This window comes from Zonotrichia leucophrys, chromosome 3, assembly GCF_028769735.1.
Source record: "Zonotrichia leucophrys gambelii isolate GWCS_2022_RI chromosome 3, RI_Zleu_2.0, whole genome shotgun sequence".
Classification (NCBI taxonomy): domain Eukaryota; kingdom Metazoa; phylum Chordata; class Aves; order Passeriformes; family Passerellidae; genus Zonotrichia; species Zonotrichia leucophrys.
In genome coordinates, this window is record NC_088172.1 from 38,892,508 (window position 1) to 38,911,365 (window position 18,858).

Sequence of the window (18,858 nt, forward strand, 5' to 3'; positions counted from 1 at the left end):
TCTGTTCCATAAAAAAAAAAAAAAAAAATCCATGCAGGATTTTACTGTAGTGATAAGCAGCCTGATTCAAATTACATTGGATTCAATACACTTAAGTCTAATGTGATCTGAAACCACACAGGAAGACAGACAGCTGCCTCTTTAAATGCTTCAAGGACCAAGTGGGAAGGAGACATGACCTATGGGTCTTCTTGAGACCTGGGCTGCCAGTGACTTATGAGGCCTGCATGCAGGAATGGAAGTGTTTACTCTTTTCACAGTCCTGTAAACCAGTTATACAGTGTGGAAATTACGGTATTTACTTCATTTCACAGAGGCACCAGTGGTAACTTGAATGTTAGAAAAGGTGGTAACATGGAGAGGCTGAGTGCAATGATCCTTCATTGATAGTTGCCCTAAATCCACAGTATTATGATTATGAGGATTCTTTTCATGAGACAATCTTAAGGTACATAAGAATATATATATATATTCTAAATCAGGTTGAGAGATTTGAACTACTCACTCTCTTCTGAGTGAAAAAAATAAAAAAAGAGAAAAAAATGATGCGCTTTGGGAATTCCAGAGAAGCAGCAAAGCCAAGTAAATGAATCATTTACTGCTGGTCACTTAGTGTATCTGTTAATATGAGGGAAAGAGCTGATTGCAATAGCGTAGAAGAAGGAAAGAGAGGAAATGATTTTTTGCTTCTAATCACAAATTCGGGGCTGTTGCCTGTTAATTCTGAGCTGATTAGAGAAACTGAAGGAGAAGGGAGATGTTGGCAGTGACCACTGCTCCTGTCAGCAATGCCAGATCTGGCCATTCTGTAGCTCTTGCCAAGCACACAATCCCTTGCCCAGACCGGTCTAAAGCTGGTCTTTCCAGCAGTATCTTTCCATCTGGATTGCTCCCAAAATGAAGATGACAGAAGGGTATTTGTAATGCTTTGCCTTGCCTTTTCTGGTTTCCGGAGTGCTACTGGCTGGATAAACCTAAAGGAACTGAAATGGTGCCAGTTACACATCATTATGTGCTTTAACACCCTGAGTACAAGGGAGAGCAAGTCTAAAGTGTTACTCTAGCTTCTGCAAGGGGAAAAACTCTCCTGCTTCCAAGGCACTAGGCATGATTTCATGCACAGTGGAAGTGTACAATATTATATAACTATGACTTACAGACAGAAGGTTTTGGGGTTTACCATAATACCTTCTAAAAATTAGCCTCTTCAAAAAAAAATTATTTTTGTATTTTAAAATTGGTACCTGGTGTTTTTTCATAAGTACATATGTATCTAAATGGCAACATAAGCTTCTATTTGTCTTCTTTGCAGGGGAATTCTGATAGATGTAAATGATTGACCTTATGGCTAAGATGTTCAAGTCTGCCATTCAGATGTCATGTTCAATCCTTTAAGGAGGATAAAGCAAAAATATTGGATTAAAATACAGATATGACAGTACAAACTTAGGGACATCTTCTCTCATCTCCTATAATTTTGATGCTCAGTTACAGGATGAGGACCCTGGCAGATTAAGCAGTACTTAATAGCAATCTTTTAAAAAATGGTCATGTAGCACATGTTCAGATGAATGTATTTTAGCATCAGTCACCATTCAATCAAAAACCTTTTATTCAGTATAAGCTACTCAGAATGCAAAAACTGCAAAAAATTATGAAATTAGTTACAAAAGAAGGTGTTATAAGGTGTTGCACTGGGGACCTAGTACAAATACAACACATGCTTGTAAGAGCACAAGTGGGAACAGAAAGTCCTGAATTAATTATGTGTAGAGAGTATTTATGTGTTGCTACTGACTGTAAAAGATGATCCTTAGTGTAAACAACTTGCCTTCAGAATCTCCAGGAGAGCAAATAAAGAGAGCTAAAAAAGTCAATGCATCAGAATTCAATATTTTCCATTTTCATTGCAGCCTGGTATAAAGTGCCTCAAGTCTATCTACCATTTGGAAATACCTATGAGAAAATATAAATTATTCTCCTGTAAGAGCAGATCTCTACGGAAAAAAAATATAGATCACTTCAGCAGTAAGTGCTGCTGAGGCATTTTCAGACAGCTAATAACTCCCTCCAGAGCTGCCTAGGTCCAATTTGGAGTTTGAGCTGACAATTGTATCTCCCTCTTGATTGGTTGCTGGGAAGAAAACATCTATGCTTCACTGCAAATGTAAGTAATAAAGGATAGCAAGGTCTTCAAGCCTTAAAGGTAATAGATCTTTGGTTTTTTTATAAAAATGCCTGCCTGCTTTTCTAGGGGAAAAAAATCCCCAACAAATTTAAATTATTATTTTTTTTTAATAATCTGTCCTGATAAATGTTAGAAGTCAAAAGTATACATTCATACACACTGAAAATATCATGAGCTTACTGCAAGCTAGATGAGACGATTGTCAGCAATGAGTTTATTTTCTTACATAAAAGTGAAAATTCCATCCACAGCAGCTATAAAAGTATAGATAAACTCTTTCACACTTCATCTCCTGACCTGCATTTCTGATTAGCTTACAGAGACTGCCATTTCTTTGCTCTGCTCACGCTTTGAGCCAGCTGGACATAAGTAAGACCAGCTTCTTTCCAGAAATCATGTGGCCACATTAGCACAGTCCTGAGCCCAAGCTAATGTATTCTGTTTCACAGCCAACCTTATTAACTCAGGTTCAGCAACACACAAATCAGAGCTACACAGCTGCTCAGGGCACAGGCACAGTGAACCTGCCACTGTCTGCACCCATCCATGTGGATGTACCCTCAGATGACCCCAGGCGCTGTGTGCTGTAACAAAAGCTAGTTTTGGGAATTGGTTCTCCAATTAATTGCATTTTAATTGCATAACTGGAAATGGAGTAATGAAATCTTACAGGATATGGAAATGGAAGTTTTTGTAAACATCACCACAACAGCGTGGTGTCTAAGCTGGTCTGTGAACTAGCTTAAAAAACCAAACAAACAGATTCATGCAAATATAAAACATTTTAAGAAATCCAACTGTTGTGGGAAAGATTATCATGTTGCATTTCTGTCCTTGTTTTCCAAACACATTATATATAAAACAGTGAAGTGAGTCAGGAAGGAAGGACTACTGAAAAAATCTGGTGGCTGTGGCAGTGTCCTTCTTTCCACTTTTTGCTTGGTGTTTCTGAATGGTATTCTTTAGTCAGTGTAAATGGCAAGTGTGCTTTGGTATAGATTCAGGTCCTCCTTCACCACTCATTACTCTTCCTTCCTCTTGAAAATAGAGGCAAGTCATGCAGTCAGTGGGTCAGTGCATCAGCTTTGCACACAACTCCTCAAAATTACTTTTCCAGTAGCTTTAAAGTCTTAAAAGTCACTCACAATATTTTTCAGTCTTCCTACAGAGAATTCCTACAGAGCCCAATAACAGTCTTTTCCAAGTTCTGATCCCTTTGTGAGTAAAAGTAGTAATTGTAGGCATACCAAATATCATGATATGTTAAGTAACAATGGGGGCTTCACAGGGGTTTCCTCCTCTTGGGTTTTCATCTGCTGTCCTTTATCTACTCTGTTATATTCCTGTGCTTCTCTGTACAAGAGACAGTGGAGTTAAATATCTGGAATTAGAAATAAAGCTGCTAAACACAATTTATTGCTCATAAAAGGTTTCACCTTTTGGGTCCAGCTCACTCACTACACTGTGTGCAGCAGTGGCCACCAAGTGAAGAGCCCAAGTACATATGGTGTGCTCCCAGCTGTCAGCTCGGTTATGTCCTTGGCCTGATAGGACTTGCCCATGTTATTATTCCCAGTGGACCCCTCCTTCTAGTACTTGTCTAATCTCTCATTGAGCTCATATAAATGTTTGCCTTTATAAATTTTGGAAATGAACGTAACAAGTTTGCTAGCTTTTTGGTTTGTTGTTCTGAACCAAATCTGAGAGCCTAGAACAGCCATACAGTGAGACAGATCAAAGATCCACCTAGCCAGTGCCCTTGTCACCTAAATCAACCCATAGTGAATACCTGGAAAAAGCAGCAGAACAGGCAGGACCAGTATGCAAAGCTATTTCCTCATTCCCCAGCAATCTTTATCTCAGGAGTTCCTGAGACAGAAAATGGTTACATTTCACCTGCCCTTTCACTATCCAGTCATGAGTTACATCTCACAGTAGGCTTTCATTTTTAGAACCCAAAAAGAGTGAGACATGGATGTTAGATGATGGTACTGTTACCATCATCTAACTTCCACTCCTCACTTTCCATCTTTGATTCTAAAGGGGCTTTTCTCAACAAATAATTTAGAAATATATTTCATATTTCAAATTTACATGAAAATACACTAATAGTCACCCTTCATTTTGGAAACAGACCATTTTCTCCTAACTTGTATCAGCAACTTATTCCTTGGCAGTTTAGTTTCTTTTAAGAGCCACAGCCCATTGTAATCTGTTATGCAAACAGATATTTTTTCATGCAAGTGCATCAACTGCAAGTACAACAAGATCACTATTTCAGAATGGCTCTTCTATTAAAACAGTTTGAAACAGACCATGCACAATGGTGAAAAAAAATCAAGTCCAGGCCAAGAAGCCTAAAATTTATGGCACCAAAGATTTTAGTCTTATGACTCTGATCAATATGACATTCACCTACAGCCCTCAAGAGTACGCAGACAATCTTCTCTCCTTTGTTTTCTTTTACAGCGCCTGATTTTCCATATCAGGAAATGTTTGCCACCATCTAGATAGTACAGTCCTAGCAAGATATATTTCTTATTTAGAATTCATTTTAACTCTGATTTGTCTCAACATCCTTCGGTAGTGCAAAGGGCTATTTTCACTTTCTCTACATAATTTATACTTGGTGTTTATTCTCCTTCCCTCCAGAGTCTCATATGCACAGTATCACACTATCCCCATTTAAACTAGATTTTCTTAGTCTCCTTCTCTGGATTTGGGGGTTTTGATGTTTATGGAGCAATACATTTTTAGTAATAAAGGAGATACACACAGACAAATAACTGAGTCAATGCATCCTTCTGTTGGTTGTACAATTAGACTTATTTATGATACCAAGCTACTCCTCTCTATCCTGCCTCACTTTTGGCACTTCTGCCCTTCTTTTTTAGTGACCCAGAATGCATTTAAGATTTCACCCACACAATAGGAACTAACACTGAAAAAGCAACATTCTTACACCTTTTAGTAATATCGCAGTAAGAAAAAACAATACATATAGTATTGACCCTCAGGCTTCAGCAATATGATTCTTACTTTTCATACTGTGTCAGAAACATTTTCTGCGGGTCAGTGGGCATAACTACACAAGCACTAAACTAACAGGAATTCCAAATTGCTGCCAAGTTACACTTCAATAAAAGCCTACTGAATCAGGACTCTGATGCTTCTGATGCAGATTGATTAATAACTGATTTTTATTTCCTGCACTGCAAATCAATCTGGCAGTTCTTGAAGTGTGTAATAATTGCTTTTAACAGCACTTCACTAACAAGCAAAAGGTGTTCATGTAGATGGAAACCAAAACAAAATTCAATAAAAATATTTCAATTCAATAAAAAGTAAGCCATGGGAACATTGATCAAAATCAGTGAATAAATATGAAATAGAAATAACTTTATGGTTTTACATAATTATACACCAAAAAAATCCAAAGGTCATTTATATCAGTTTGTTAAAAATACATTTTAAACAAATATTCTCCTATGAGGAAAAGCTGAGAGATTTGGCGCTGTTCAGCCTGGAAAAGAGAAAGTTCCAGAGGTACCTTTGAGCAGTACATAAAGGGGGCTGCAAGAGATCTGAAGAGGGACTTTTTGCAAGAGCATGAAGGGATAAGACCAGGGGGGATGGCTTTAAACTGAGAGAGGGCAAGTTTAGATTAGCTATTAGGAAGAAATTCTTTATTGTGAGGGTGGTTAGGCACAGGAACAGGTTGTCCAGAGAAGTTGTGGATGCAGAGTCCCTGGGAGTGTTCAAGGCCAGGCCAGAAGGGGCTCTGAGCAAGTCAGTCCAGTGCAAGGTGTCCCTGCCCATGGCAGGGGGATAGAACCAGGTAATCTTTAAGGTCCCTTCCAACCCAAGCCATTCTCTGATTCTATGAAATATGGACAGGACAGCTGGGATTATATATGAGCTCAGCCCTGAATAATAATTATTCCTGGTGAATTTTGAAGTCAAGGGCTGTCAGCTGCTTTCAACCCAACAGGAGTAAAAATTTCTATCCTGGTATCTCAAATAACTGATGCCAGATTATCTGAGGTCCTGTAAAAGATCCCAAACTTTGACATTTCGTAAATTAGCAAGTCAGGTCTATAGATAGACATCCCCTTCTGATCCAGCTGGATAACAAGTAATTTAATTTACTCCCTATCTGTTACCACCTGCTTCAGAAGATTGTCACCTGCCAAGTTTACTGAGAGGGATCCCTGTTTCAGAACTCCATGAAGGACACCACAACAGTTCTCAGCTTTGCCACACCACTCTCCTCCTGACCTGTCACTCACAGACATGAAGATGCATCCCTTCCACATGTGGATACAGCACCAAGTTTCTTCAGGGTGCTCCCTAGGAAGGAGCATTTGAAGCTCTGAGCTGGCTGTGTGCAGGAGGCAGCATTGACCACTTTTAACAGCCAAGCTCTTTTTCCCTAATAAACAAAACAAAATGTATCTCTTCAAGGACTTTTGCCAGTACCCCATAGAATAAGGCCCTGGAGGGAAGAGGGAGCCCAGGAAACATGTGTGGGAAGTCAGGCAAAAATGCCAGGAGACCTCTGTGGGTGAACGGAGCACCTCCAAACTCAAACACAAAAAGGAAGCATAGAGAAAGTGGCACCAAGGACAGTTAACCTGTGAGGAATACAGACACACAGTTCAGGTATGCCAGGATGAGGTCCCGAAAGTTAAAGCCTGGCTGGATATTAAAGAAAACAAGAAGTGCTTCTGTAGGGGATAAACAAAAGACTGGGGAAAATGTGAACCTACTGCTTCCCCTCCTCTTGCTACTATAAAATCTCACTCCATTATTTTAGACTTGACACAGTAAATAGAAGCAGCTCTGTACCCCTTACTGTACCTACCCTTCTTTTCTTTGCCTAATATCATTCCTATGATGTCCTTACAGAATATTTAAGGAGTTCTGGAAAAGACAAAGGCAAATGTGCAAAGGAAACAAACAGGTGGGAGTGGGGTTTTTTTGTTTGGTTGGTTGGGGTTTTTTTTGTCAAAACCTGTGAGCTGGTTTGGCTTGCAAATTCCTAACTGAAGAGGCTCAGCAATGTAGCTGCAGAGAAATGGAAATCATCTTCTGTAATACTGTCAGCAAATTGTCCTGGGGATGATTTACCTTGTGCAATCCCAGCTACAGCCAGAAACACACACTAGTCTCTTACAAGCTTTCTCCTGCATCTCTCTGCACCTCACAATGCTGTATTGTGGCATTTCGATGTTTCACATGGTAGCATTTTACTGAGAGTCTCTTCAGACATCCACAGGCAATCACCTTTTGTCACATCATTGCTTTTAGCTACATTTCCAACTGAAAATAAGCCTAGGAACTACAATGCCCTTCTCCCAAGGCTGTCAATTCAGCAAATAGCTCAGATACAAAGATTAAATATAAGTTGTGTGCGTATATTTGCACACATACGATCTATTATAATTTTTTGAATGCTAAATCCTATGTTTTTTCACCACATAATACAAAAGGCTTTCAACCAGAGACACTCACAATCTAAACAGACTGAAAAGAACACAAGAGCTTAAACAAAGACTCTTATCTTACTCTGTGCTTTTATAAAACATTTAACCTTTTACTTAGATACACTAGTGCCAGGGCCTCACAAAGAAAGTAATGTGTTCAGGAGGGAATGGAGAAAGTGCACCTCCCTTCTGCAGAAGGATTGAGAAGGAATTTCAAACATGAAGATAAAATCAAAATAAAATGGAAAAATGAGACAAAGTAGGAAGCCAGAATTTCTTCATTATGTGTTTCAGTGAACTTTCTGTGATTTCCTGTAATGTACCTTAACTGCAACAATGTTTCTTTGCCAAATAGATAGTCCAAGCCTCTAATCTATGAATTTCCACAAGTAAATTTTGCAAACTACATAAGATACATATTAATGTGCTTAAATTGGAGATGACCCACAAAAACCAGTGCGTCCATATTACCTACGTAGATCTCAAACATGAGCATTTATTTTAAATTGCCCATTTAGTTCTCCCTGACTCAGAATTACGTAAGAGCCACCAAGGAACTGTCCTCTGGCAGCATGCACACATAAATCTGTTCAAGCACTGACAGGACTGCTAGCTGAGGCCTCAGAAACCCAAAATCTGGGTCCTCAAGACCTGTATTTCCATATTTATCTCATCAAGCAGTGCAATCTCACTGCAGATTCTGAGGACAGTCTCTTTTAAGAGACAAGTTGTCAAAGTACTCCTGCCAGGATAGGAAAGACCAAGGTAAAGTACTAATGCCCACGGCAAATTTAGCCTGACAAGGCAGTAATCTCTTCTAAAATACCTTTGGCACTAATGCACCAAAAATTTCCCATCATCCAACTGCATGCCCTGAATCCCCATAACTGGGAGACTGAGATGAACCCGGATTCTGCACGACACTTAGGCTGATTTAAAAGCAAATAAATGTTCTTGTTCCTTCACAGCAGTTCATGCCAGTCTATGATTTACACAGGCTGATCTGGCACACATTTACATTCCTGTGAGGGCTTTCTGTAGTTTTTAAAAGTATCACTTCACCTCCCTCCAGCTATAAAAAGAGAATGATGGTATTAATGTAACATTACAGAGGCACTGTCAGTTATGACAATTAATTTAAAGAAAATATTCAGAATAGAGAGTTGATTCTGCTTTATTGAGGTAGAGCCTTTTTTTAAAAACAACAAAAAATTTATTTAAAGTGAGGAAGACCTGGTGCAAAAAACTAAAGCTAAATACAGACAATGATACAAAATGCTATTTTGAAATATCTGCTAATTAACACTTATAGAAAATCTAACATCTGTTCCACAGCTTTTATTCCCTGCAGTCAAAATTCAAGCCTTTGCAATTTGCCTGCTGAAAAGGTAACATGACCCAGCATCTTTTTCTGTATTTAGAAAAATCCAGATTTATGGGCTGTTTTTGCCACAGCAGTATGCAATATTCCAAAACAAGATCTAAAAAAAAGTAATTAAAAATGTGAAGCTTAACAGAAAATGAGACAAAGCCTAAAGCCAAAGAAAACCACTGCTAAACTTATTTGACATTATTAAGATCAGTAATTTTTCTAGGAAAAGGAGAAATGCATTAGATCACACCTATATGGACATAGGTAAATACTTGATATGGTGCAATGCTGACATTTATGTCTATCTTATGGAAGTTAAGGAGATGCTGGAAGAAAATGTCAGCAATTTCCCTTGCAAACAATTTTAAAATAACATCTTAATTAATGGCTTCAACATAATGAGTAGAAAGACACTTTTGAGACAAAATAAGAAATATCGAATATGGAAAGAAAATGGGGAAATTAAAAAAAACAGTATAAAAGTTATAATTATGGAGTGCAACATTGTAGCAAAATGTGGAATATGACATTTTCTCAAAGAAGGGTGTTCTTTAATGTTTGATTTTTGTATACTTTCAAGCCTAATCAACAAGATGGGAGATTTAGTCTGTGAAACAGACAGCAGCCCACGGGCTCTAAGTGATGTGCAGGTGTTAGAAAGACAAATTACTGGCTGGTAGAATTGTCTTGCTAAGCTTTAGGGCCTGGCAGGTTTCAGTGATCTCACACCCAGAGGGAGGTTAAAGCTGGGGAGAAGGATGTACCATTCACAGCAGACACAAAGAATGCAGAATTTATGGGCCACAAGGACATTGGGCAGAACTTCTTCCCAAGATAAGGAAGAAACAAATCAACCTTACCCAGCAACAGTGCTGAGCCAGCTGTGACTGAGTAAAAGGGAATTCTGCAGGGGGAGATCCCAACCATCACTCACAGATCACTGACCCAAAAACCCTTCAGCCCAAGAGAAGAGAAACACCGTGGGACTGATTAGCATGAGAAGAGAGAGAATCATTAACCAATAGAAGATAGAACACTAATTAATATATGAGAACTATGAAACTTGTAGCCAATGAACACTAATTATTGTTTGCTGAAATGTATAAACAATAAAAAACTGTGATAGTTGTTGGGCTTGATTTGTGGAATTCCACTGGGCACCCAGGCTTGCAGAACTCTGAAATAAAACAATCAATGTCTCTGTCACGTGTGTAATTATTGGCTTATATTGTAATTATTGTTACACACTGGGAAACAAATCCAACTTTTGTGGACAACAACATCCTGCCCTTATGAATTAAGATGTTATCTCAGAAACCCTGGTCAGAAGGATGTATTTGATGGGGAGTATTTGAACCTGCCAAAATAACTAGAAAGCATCATGCAAAGGACACGAGTGGCAAAAACTAACTGCATATTTTATTATTTAATAAAAGCTTTCTAAACTAAAAGTCTGTATCAGAAGCAGGACATTGTTTGTGTTAATGAGATGTGTCTGTTACCCGTTTGTTTTTTTTTTTAATAAAAGCGTGAGGGAAGGATGCCACTTTAGGGACTCCCATCTTCCAGTACCACATCTGCGATTCAAGAAAAACTCGCAGAGCGTTTGGTAGCGCCATAAAGCAGCTCGTGTTCTGGCTTTTCAGCGATGAGGCGAGGCCAGGTTCGCTCGGTGCGCGGCGCGGCCCTCAAGGAGGCGCGGTGCTGAGGGCGGAGCGGCGCTGAGGGCGGCGCGGTGCTGAGGGAGGTGCGGTGCTGAGGGCGGAGCGGTGCTGAGGGAGGAACGGCGCTGAGGGCGGAGCGGCGCTAAGGAAGGCGCGGCCTGGAGGGCGGAGCGGCGCCGAAGGAGGAGCGGCACCGCCCCTCTCCAGCCGCGGCGCCGCTCCGCTCTAAGATGGCGGCGCGGGCCCCACGTGGTGCGCGCTGAGGCGGGCGCGGGGCGGGCTCTGGCGACATGGCGGCAGCGGCGGCGGCGGCGGGCAGCGAGGGCGGGAGGAGCGACGGAGCGGAGGAGGACGAGGTGGAGGTTGGTGGATGCCGACAGCGGGGCGCTCCCCGGCCGTGGGGAAGGGTCCGGCCCCCCGCGGGGCGTGGCCCGGCCCCGCTCCGCCCGGCCGGAGGGGCCGGCAGGGAGAGGGGCCGGCCGCGGACAGAGAGCGTTTCCCTGGGGCCGGAGGGTTTCTCAGTCCCCACAGCGGTGCCGTGCCCAGAGCTGTGGGGTTCTGGCTGTTCTTTCTCGGGCTTCCCCGAAAACGGCGTGGTCAGAGAGCGCATTTGCAGTTTCTGTTGCTTCCTATCGCCATGAAATCACAGAATTAGAGAAGGGTTTGGGTTTCAAGGGCCTTTAAAAATTATCTGGCTCCAAACCCCTGCCATGGGCAGCGACTCCTTCCACTAGACCAGGTTGCTTAAAGCCTCTTCCAGCCTGGCCATGGACACTTCCGAAGATGGGTCATCCACAAATTCTCTGGGCAATCTGTTCCGGTGCCACACCTCTTCCCTCAGTAATGAAAATTACTTTCATTAATGAAATTTTCAGTATCTAATCTAAACCCACTCTTGATTTAAATCTCTTACTCCTTGTCCTGTCACCACAGGCCCTTGTAACAAGTCCCTCTCCAGCTCTCTTGTAGGCCCTCTTTGGGTACTGGGAGGTGCTGTAGGATCTCCCCAGAGCCATACTGATGCTCGTTTTCCAGGGGTGAAAAAAGTGCTCCCCCATTGCTCGCTAGGAAGAAAAGGCCAGGTTGTGAAACAGGTGTCTCTTGGGGTCTGTTTATCCTGAAAGGATGTGTCTTTGTATGCTGTTCTTATTGGTAAAGATGGATTTTGGGGAGGCCTTTTTTTTCCCCCCCTGAGTTCTGTTATAGCTGTACACGATCAACTTTTCTTGTAGGAGCAACTGGTCATGGTTGAGCTATCAGGAATTATTGATTCAGACTTCCTAGAAAAATGTGAAAACAAGTGCAAGATTTTGGTGAGTGATTACAGCACAATAGGAAAGGGGTAAGTTATTACGGATGTGAACAAGGGAGTGAGGCTGCTTCTAAGTTTTTTGATGTAATAACATTAGATCAAATCTTTGATAGAGAATTATGTATGCTGTGCTTGGCTGCATGTTGTGGGCTCTCAGAAACAGCATAAAGTCTTTGAATATATTATTGCATAAATATAAGGAAACTTTTTCAGAAGTATATATAAGCTTGGACCAGTATCTACTCTGATTTCAAGATGTTAAGTTAATTTTTCTTTAAATTATGTATTGCAAATGTTAAAAAACCATAAATGTTAATCACACTTATTTGAATAACTGGAAAACGGCAGACAGGTAAAGCAAAATATTGAAGTTTTGCACTGTATTTACAATAGGGCTTTTTGCAGACGTGACCTGGCAAGTTCAAGGCTTGTAAAGGCTTGGGCATTAAGCATTTCGTGAACAGTTTTGGATGTTTTTTTCTTCACTGTAGGGTTATCGTAGGAATCTGATTTCCCTGAAGTGTTCCTTTTGAGTTTTTAATCACTTTATCTGTATAGGACCGATTTTATTTGCCCTTCAAAACTTATGTAGACTATGAGAGTTGTATAGATAGTATTTGCAAATCAGCAGCACTTGTACTTTCTCAAAGTAGACCTTTATTATAGGCTGAAAAGATGGAAGAGAACATCTGAGTGTGCTACTGATCACAACAGATGAGTGGTAAAATCAATTCTGAATGTCTCAGAAGTAGAAATACAATCAAAATTCCTGAAATATTCATCTTTAGATGGATATGCAGGTTTCCCTGCTTGATCTGATCTAATCTCTTGAAATGTGTTACATGTATCGTTCATACCGATGGCTGAATGGCTGCAGATGCTGCAGTACTGCGGGTGGGATTCTTTCAGATGTTGTGCTTTGTGATTCCCTGGTAATGTTACTAGTAAAAGGTTAAAGTATCCATGTTGTGTCCTACTTGTATCCATATCTACCTGAGTTCACTCCACAGAGTAGGCATTCCATGAGACTTTTCCTAAGAGACAGCTGTTGTTAAAACTTTAATTAAAGTGTCTGCTCTGTGTTACTGTGTTTAGCAAGTTTTCTGTGTTGCTGGTGGCATCAGGGGAAGACGGTCTCCAAGTCTGCATAGTCCACAAAGGAATGCAAATCAGCCAAAGAAATAAAATTTTGAATGTAAAATCCCTATAATGCTATTCTTTAGTACTGATGTGTTATTAATTGTATTTATTTATTGTAGAAGAAAAAACCCACAAATATATGTTCTATGTGGTAGCTTAGTGTTATTTGTGTTCTCAATTTATGCAGAAGAAAGGGAATCCCAGAGCTTAAATCTTGTTGATCTTGTACTTTTGAAACACAGAAATATATAAGAGGAAAATTGCACAAATTCACATTAGCCTGTGTGATATTCTGTATTTTATGCAATTTATCATGTAATTTCTTATCTTCAAAACCTTTAGCAAGTGCTTGTCTTCATGTCCTGAATAATTCTGATGTTCCCAAGGTACTATTCAAAGACATTTTGCTTTTATTAGTGTCTTCTGTTCAGACATTGATTTTTATCAAAATACAGTATGTAGATGTATATTATATAAGAAAAATGGGATGCTGGCTTGTGTATTTGGAAAACCTGTGCTCTAGAGGAAGGGAATGAACTGACAGAAGTGCTTCCTTACTCTTCCACTCCTTGTTAAAAAAAACAATAAGATAGCAACAATTTCCAGCCCCTTCCCAACAGAGACACACAGTGATCACAGAAGCTTCTGTGACCTGCAGTGGCACTTCTGGTGCTGATGTAATGCCTTATGCTGGACTTCTTCACCCTGTCTGAAGAAGTTATTTTAAAGTTATTCCACTTTCTAGAACTTGTATTAGTTGAAGCTTAGAAAATAACATAATCTTCATGCAAACACCTAAATTTTTGTTAATTTGAAATGGAGGTTACATTAATTTCCTAGAGGAAGTAACAGTAACTTGAGAAGACTATTGGCTGCCATTTGATCTGAACTTGTTTTAATATACTAGAGCATATTCTATACTGTTCTGTACTAGGTTTTATTATGATTACTAGAAGAGTATAATCTGGGTTTTTTTTGTATTTAATATACTTAAAGAAACATGTGTGATGAGGAATTGATATAATCTAAATTCTGCTATGTCTGTCTTTGCTAGTCTTACAGTGAGAAATGTACCTGGGCTAATACAGACCTGACATTATGCAATTTTTTCCTTCTTTACATAGGGAATAGAGACAGAGAGGCCCATTTTACAAGTGGACAGATATGTATTTGCAGGAGAATATGAAGGTAGGACAACTGATGTGAATCCACTCTGTCCCTTTTCACGTGACCCTAGGAACTTCCTTAACATCAGGTGGTGTTGTGCAGTTGGTCCTGTGAGATGCAGTAGTTGTGGGCACTTGTATAACAGCATGTAGAGCAGCAGCACTCTGAGCTCACTGCTGAGTTAGCCATGCATCCATGGTACTTCCAGGGAAGCTATGTGTGGAAGCTGACTTTGGGGTGCACCAGCCAGTATTACTGCAGACAAAAATGTGGGATATAAAATGCCTTCAAGTGCTGCTGTCTCCTGTGTGAGCAGGACTGGCACATTGTGCAATCTGTAGTTCTTTCATTTGCTCTATGGTGACAACACTGGTCTGGGAGAAAATGCTCTGGGACCCTCCCTTGTAGTGATCCCAATGACTGTGATACTCCTGCCTGCTCTGAGTTCCTGAACAGTGCTGTGCCCCTGTGAGGGGCTGGAAGTCAGGACATTCCCACAGCTGGCCCAGTGCATGCATTGCCTGCAGCTGATACAAATTAGTCTCTCAAACTTTCTCACTTTGTTTTTCATAGATGCCTTGGGAACCTGTGTGGTTTTTGAAGAAAACACAGAGCAAGGTAATTGTTGTGATTTGATGTTCTGTTTGTTCCAGTAGCTGAGGAGGTTAAAAATATTTATCTTGTTTCAGTTGCCAGTGGAATTCACTATAATGATTGAGGTTTGGGTATTGTTTTTTCTCCTCTCTTCTTAGTAGATGCAGAAGGCAACCAAAAAGTACAGCTGAAGTACAAGTGCCACACAGTGAAGAAGTTGAACATGACACGGACCCTTCTGACAGAAAAGAAGGAAGGAGAAGAGAATATTGGTGAGTGATTCTGCTCTTATGCATGTGGACATGAGTGGATTATGCTTAATCCACAAGGAGAGTCAGCCTTCATTAAGTGTTTGATTCAAGAGCATGCAGGAAGTTAAAGGAACTTGCTTCTTTAGGCACCATATGTGTATATTTAAATTAAAAAGTTAAATACATTTCTGACCAGTGCTGCCTCCAGAAATTGCTACTAGGAGATGACTACAAAGAAGTGTAAGAGCAGGGAAAACATACACTGATGCTCCATGGTACATTCTTCTGTCATCTAGAAGTTTCAAAATCAGAGGTGCTGTTTAGTTGTTCTTTCTTGAATTTTTTTTTCCCTACTTCCATAATTTTTTCTAAGGACATTCTGAATCTCTGTAATTGTTGAAAAGAACTGAATTGTACTTAATGAATTTACAGTTAAATGGAAATGAATGTAAATTACTTGCAAAGACGTACTTAGAAGATCTATTTATATTGGTTTTCATTCTGTAGGCAGAACTTGTGTTCATATGTTTTCTTTATTTATTTTTTTGTACAGAAGTCAGAACTTTTACAAAGTCAAATACCGAGTGTATTTGACTATGTAGTCAAATAGTATTATATATACTATATAGTATTACTATGTATAGCAGTATTCATTAGAACTGACCTACTGCTTTTTGCTTCTTTTTTTCACTCAAGTCAGTGTTACTGCTTCATATTCTAATAATATATAGCCATTTTACCTTAAATATGAACAGTCAGCAGGACACTGGCCATAGGAGGTATAAAATGAAATGTCAATTAGAATCTAACCAAACATCAGCATTCCTATCACCACCAAGTAACACTTCTCTCTGTAGAATTAATTATGTAATGTTAAACTGAAAGCATTATTTTGCTAGTCTAAGTAATATTAAATTGAGACTAGAGAGTATTTTGCTTAATACAAAGGCCTTTTTTATTCTGGAGCAGCAGTACTGCTGATAAGTACTGAAAACCACTTTGTTTCTGTACTGTGAAGGAATTTAACTTGTGCATACAAAGTAACTGTAACATCTTGAGAACTGACAACATGTACTGAGTAAAAATCAAAATGGGAGTGGAATCCCATTTCTGTTTGGGGTTGGTTTCAACCTGTTGTTCCAACTTATTGTTACACTTGAGTTAAAGAGAGTACAAGAACTTGTGTCCTATCTCTGTTGTCATTACCTATTGCCTGAAAATCTAATATTTAGGTGAACAAATATTCTATTGTCTTCATTGCATTCGTGAAATATTTTCTCTGCATTTTGATTAATGTCTAAGATATTTTAAGAGCCTGAGAGTGGCATCAGACACCTAACTACAATGGGAACTGCCACACTGGATCAGAGGAAAGATCTTTTTAGTCCTGCATTGTATTTTCTGACTATGAGAAGTAGTAAATGGGTATGTGAAAAGTAATAGGAGAGGAATATGCACATCTTTCTATTCTAAGTGGTTCTTTTACTTTGGTCTTGGTCTGGCTCAGCCTTAATAACAGTAAACTTCAGTTAAAAACTGCTGTTAACTCCTTTTGTCACTAGCAGAATTTTCCTTCTTTACATCAGGTGGAGTAGAGTGGTTGCAGATCAAGGACAGAGATTTTTCCTACAGCAGGCTTAATATGATTTGCAGTTTTCTGCCTGAAAAAGATGATTCTGAGGAGTCAGCTCAGGCCCAAGATAAATTGACAGAAGAGTCAGAGGGAGAGGTGAGTGGCCAAGGCAATTCTAACATGAACTGTGACCTGGAAAAGCAGCCCAGCTTGGAAATGGATGCCCCTGTTCCTTTGCCTGACAGCTCTGCTTCTGGGGCAGAGCAATCTCCTGGAAATGCTGCCTTAGAGGATGTACCTCCATGATACTAACTCTGATCTTTTCAGGACTTCTTCACAGAATTAATGGGCCAACCTTTATAGACCATGACATGGTTTCCACCTTCTCTGAAAAATGGATAGTGGAAAAACAGACATTATGTTCTTGTGCATTGCTTTTGTGTTTGAATTATAGTGGGAAGGGCTTAATTGTTTTTTAAAATTACTGACTGGAAATGTATGTATCACTACCTCAAAACTGGACAAGTGGAAGTGGTTACATAATTAAAAGAAACTCCTAGCTTAGAAAAATGTTGATGTATTGTACAGTCTGAAACATTTTGTAAAAAGAAAGAAACATCATTGTTTAAAATAAAGACCTGAATTTTTCAACTACAGCTTCACCTTGTGTGTTGTATTCAGCCACATACTCTGTCTGCTCTTGTACTGCAGTTATTGAAAGAAAACAAATCAAGTAAGTGTGGCTTATTGAATGCTCCTCAAATTGCTTAGTTCAGATTCTTTCTAGTGTCCTTTGTCTCCTTGATGGAGTTTAGAAATCTTCCATGTGGGAAGAGACTTTAGGGGGTCTCTCATCTAGCTTCTGATGTAAAATAGGATCAACACTGAAATTCAGGGCAAGTTGGTCAGGGCTTTTCCACTCAAGTCTTGAAAACCTCTGCAAACTTGTCAGCAAATTAAATCCATGTCTTAAAGAGGCATCTGTCACACTGCTTCCCCCATTTTCTGTATAATATAATGTGTGTTATACAAAAGGAAATGTGGTCACCTCGTTTTTCTTTTTCCTCACAGTAACTTCTTGTCTCTAATCTTCCTCTTTGGCATTTTCCTGAAGGGTTTTATGCTTAAGATCCTGTACCCATGTATCAGTGGTTCCCAGACTAGTCCATGTGATTGTATTCTGCTGCCTAGCTAGTCTGTGGGTTGATACTGCTACATCACTTGTTCTGCCACACACCGTTGTGTATCACAGTTGAGTGTGTGGTGCACTCGGGATAATGTTTTCAAAAGCACAACAATTTTAAAACAGAAGACATTTTCTCCCTGACCCTTCTTATTTCCTACCTTTCTCTGCCTCCCTCAAAACACTGCAACAGTGCTGTGAGAATGAGAACACCTGATTAATTCCAGTATGATTATGTAATACCTTAATTAGTAATGAGCAGAGCAGAAGCTCACCCACAGCGTTGTTCACAGCGCAGCATCAGTAAAGAGAAGTCATTAAAACAGTAACAGTTTCAAACCATCAATCCCATTACTCCCTTTTTTTTTCTGTGTAGAAGCAACTTGAATCCTAGGGGAAAGGGAGGCAGGGAGAGGAAGGAAAGGGAACATACTCTGTGTGCCTTCAGCCTGGGTGTGGATCTTTCACATGGTAGTGTTGCATTTGAGGTTTCTGGGAGACCGCACAGCCATCCCTCTGGATTTAACTGCAACCATGGAAGTTTAAAAACATCACCATTCACGCTTGATTTGTGTGGTGCTGATAGATGGAGGACAATTATAACTGGAATAACGATCCTGGGAATACACAGGCTCTTGAGTGCCGGAGGGAGGGTTTGTGGTGCGCTCGGTGGCAGCTGAGCCTCCTGCAGGGAGGGCTCTTGCTATGGCTGCTTCAGCCACCGAGAACGAGAGGTGCTTCGGGAGTTTGTCCTCTGACAGAGTGCAAACACAGCAATTCTCCCATGTTTTGCTAACTGGTTACTTAGTCTAGCACTATGTGTGTCAGTTTTTTTCCCTGTGTACAAGGAGAGTTCCAGCAGCATTGGTTTCCGGCCCTCTCAACCTTTTCTTTCAGTGCTACACTGAAGCTGTTTCTTTGTTCTAGT

At 40.0% G+C, this 18,858-nt stretch overlaps 1 protein-coding gene across 3 annotated transcripts; it reads left to right on the forward strand.

The window, feature by feature from the left end:
- Positions 1–10,892: 10,892 nt before the first annotated feature.
- GTF3C6 (general transcription factor IIIC subunit 6) lies at positions 10,893–17,398 on the forward strand. Of its 3 annotated transcripts, none has more exons than XM_064707891.1 (6): positions 10,893–11,072; positions 11,943–12,023; positions 14,287–14,350; positions 14,903–14,947; positions 15,082–15,195; positions 16,761–17,398. In XM_064707891.1, the coding sequence occupies exons 1-6, from the start codon at positions 11,001–11,003 to the stop codon at positions 17,051–17,053; spliced, it is 669 nt and encodes a 222-aa protein (XP_064563961.1). In that variant the 5' UTR covers positions 10,893–11,000; the 3' UTR covers positions 17,054–17,398. The 3 variants fall into 3 exon arrangements, with proteins under 3 accessions (XP_064563961.1, XP_064563962.1, XP_064563964.1); XM_064707892.1 differs by having other exon boundaries at positions 15,085–15,195; positions 16,761–17,192; XM_064707894.1 differs by lacking the exon at positions 10,893–11,072 and adding an exon at positions 11,198–11,550.
- The last annotated feature ends 1,460 nt before the right edge of the window (positions 17,399–18,858 follow it).

What these genes read in the sequence shown, in the direction of transcription:
- GTF3C6 (XM_064707891.1), top strand. Translation starts at nt 11,001, where the DNA reads ATGGCGGCAGCGGCGGCGGCGGCGGGCAGCGAGGGCGGGAGGAGCGAC. An exon ending in TGAAGAAAACACAGAGCAAG is followed by an intron (nt 14,948 to 15,081) that starts GTAATTGTTGTG and finishes CTCTCTTCTTAG; the next exon opens with TAGATGCAGAAGGCAACCAA. An exon ending in GGAAGGAGAAGAGAATATTG is followed by an intron (nt 15,196 to 16,760) that starts GTGAGTGATTCT and finishes TCTTTACATCAG; the next exon opens with GTGGAGTAGAGTGGTTGCAG.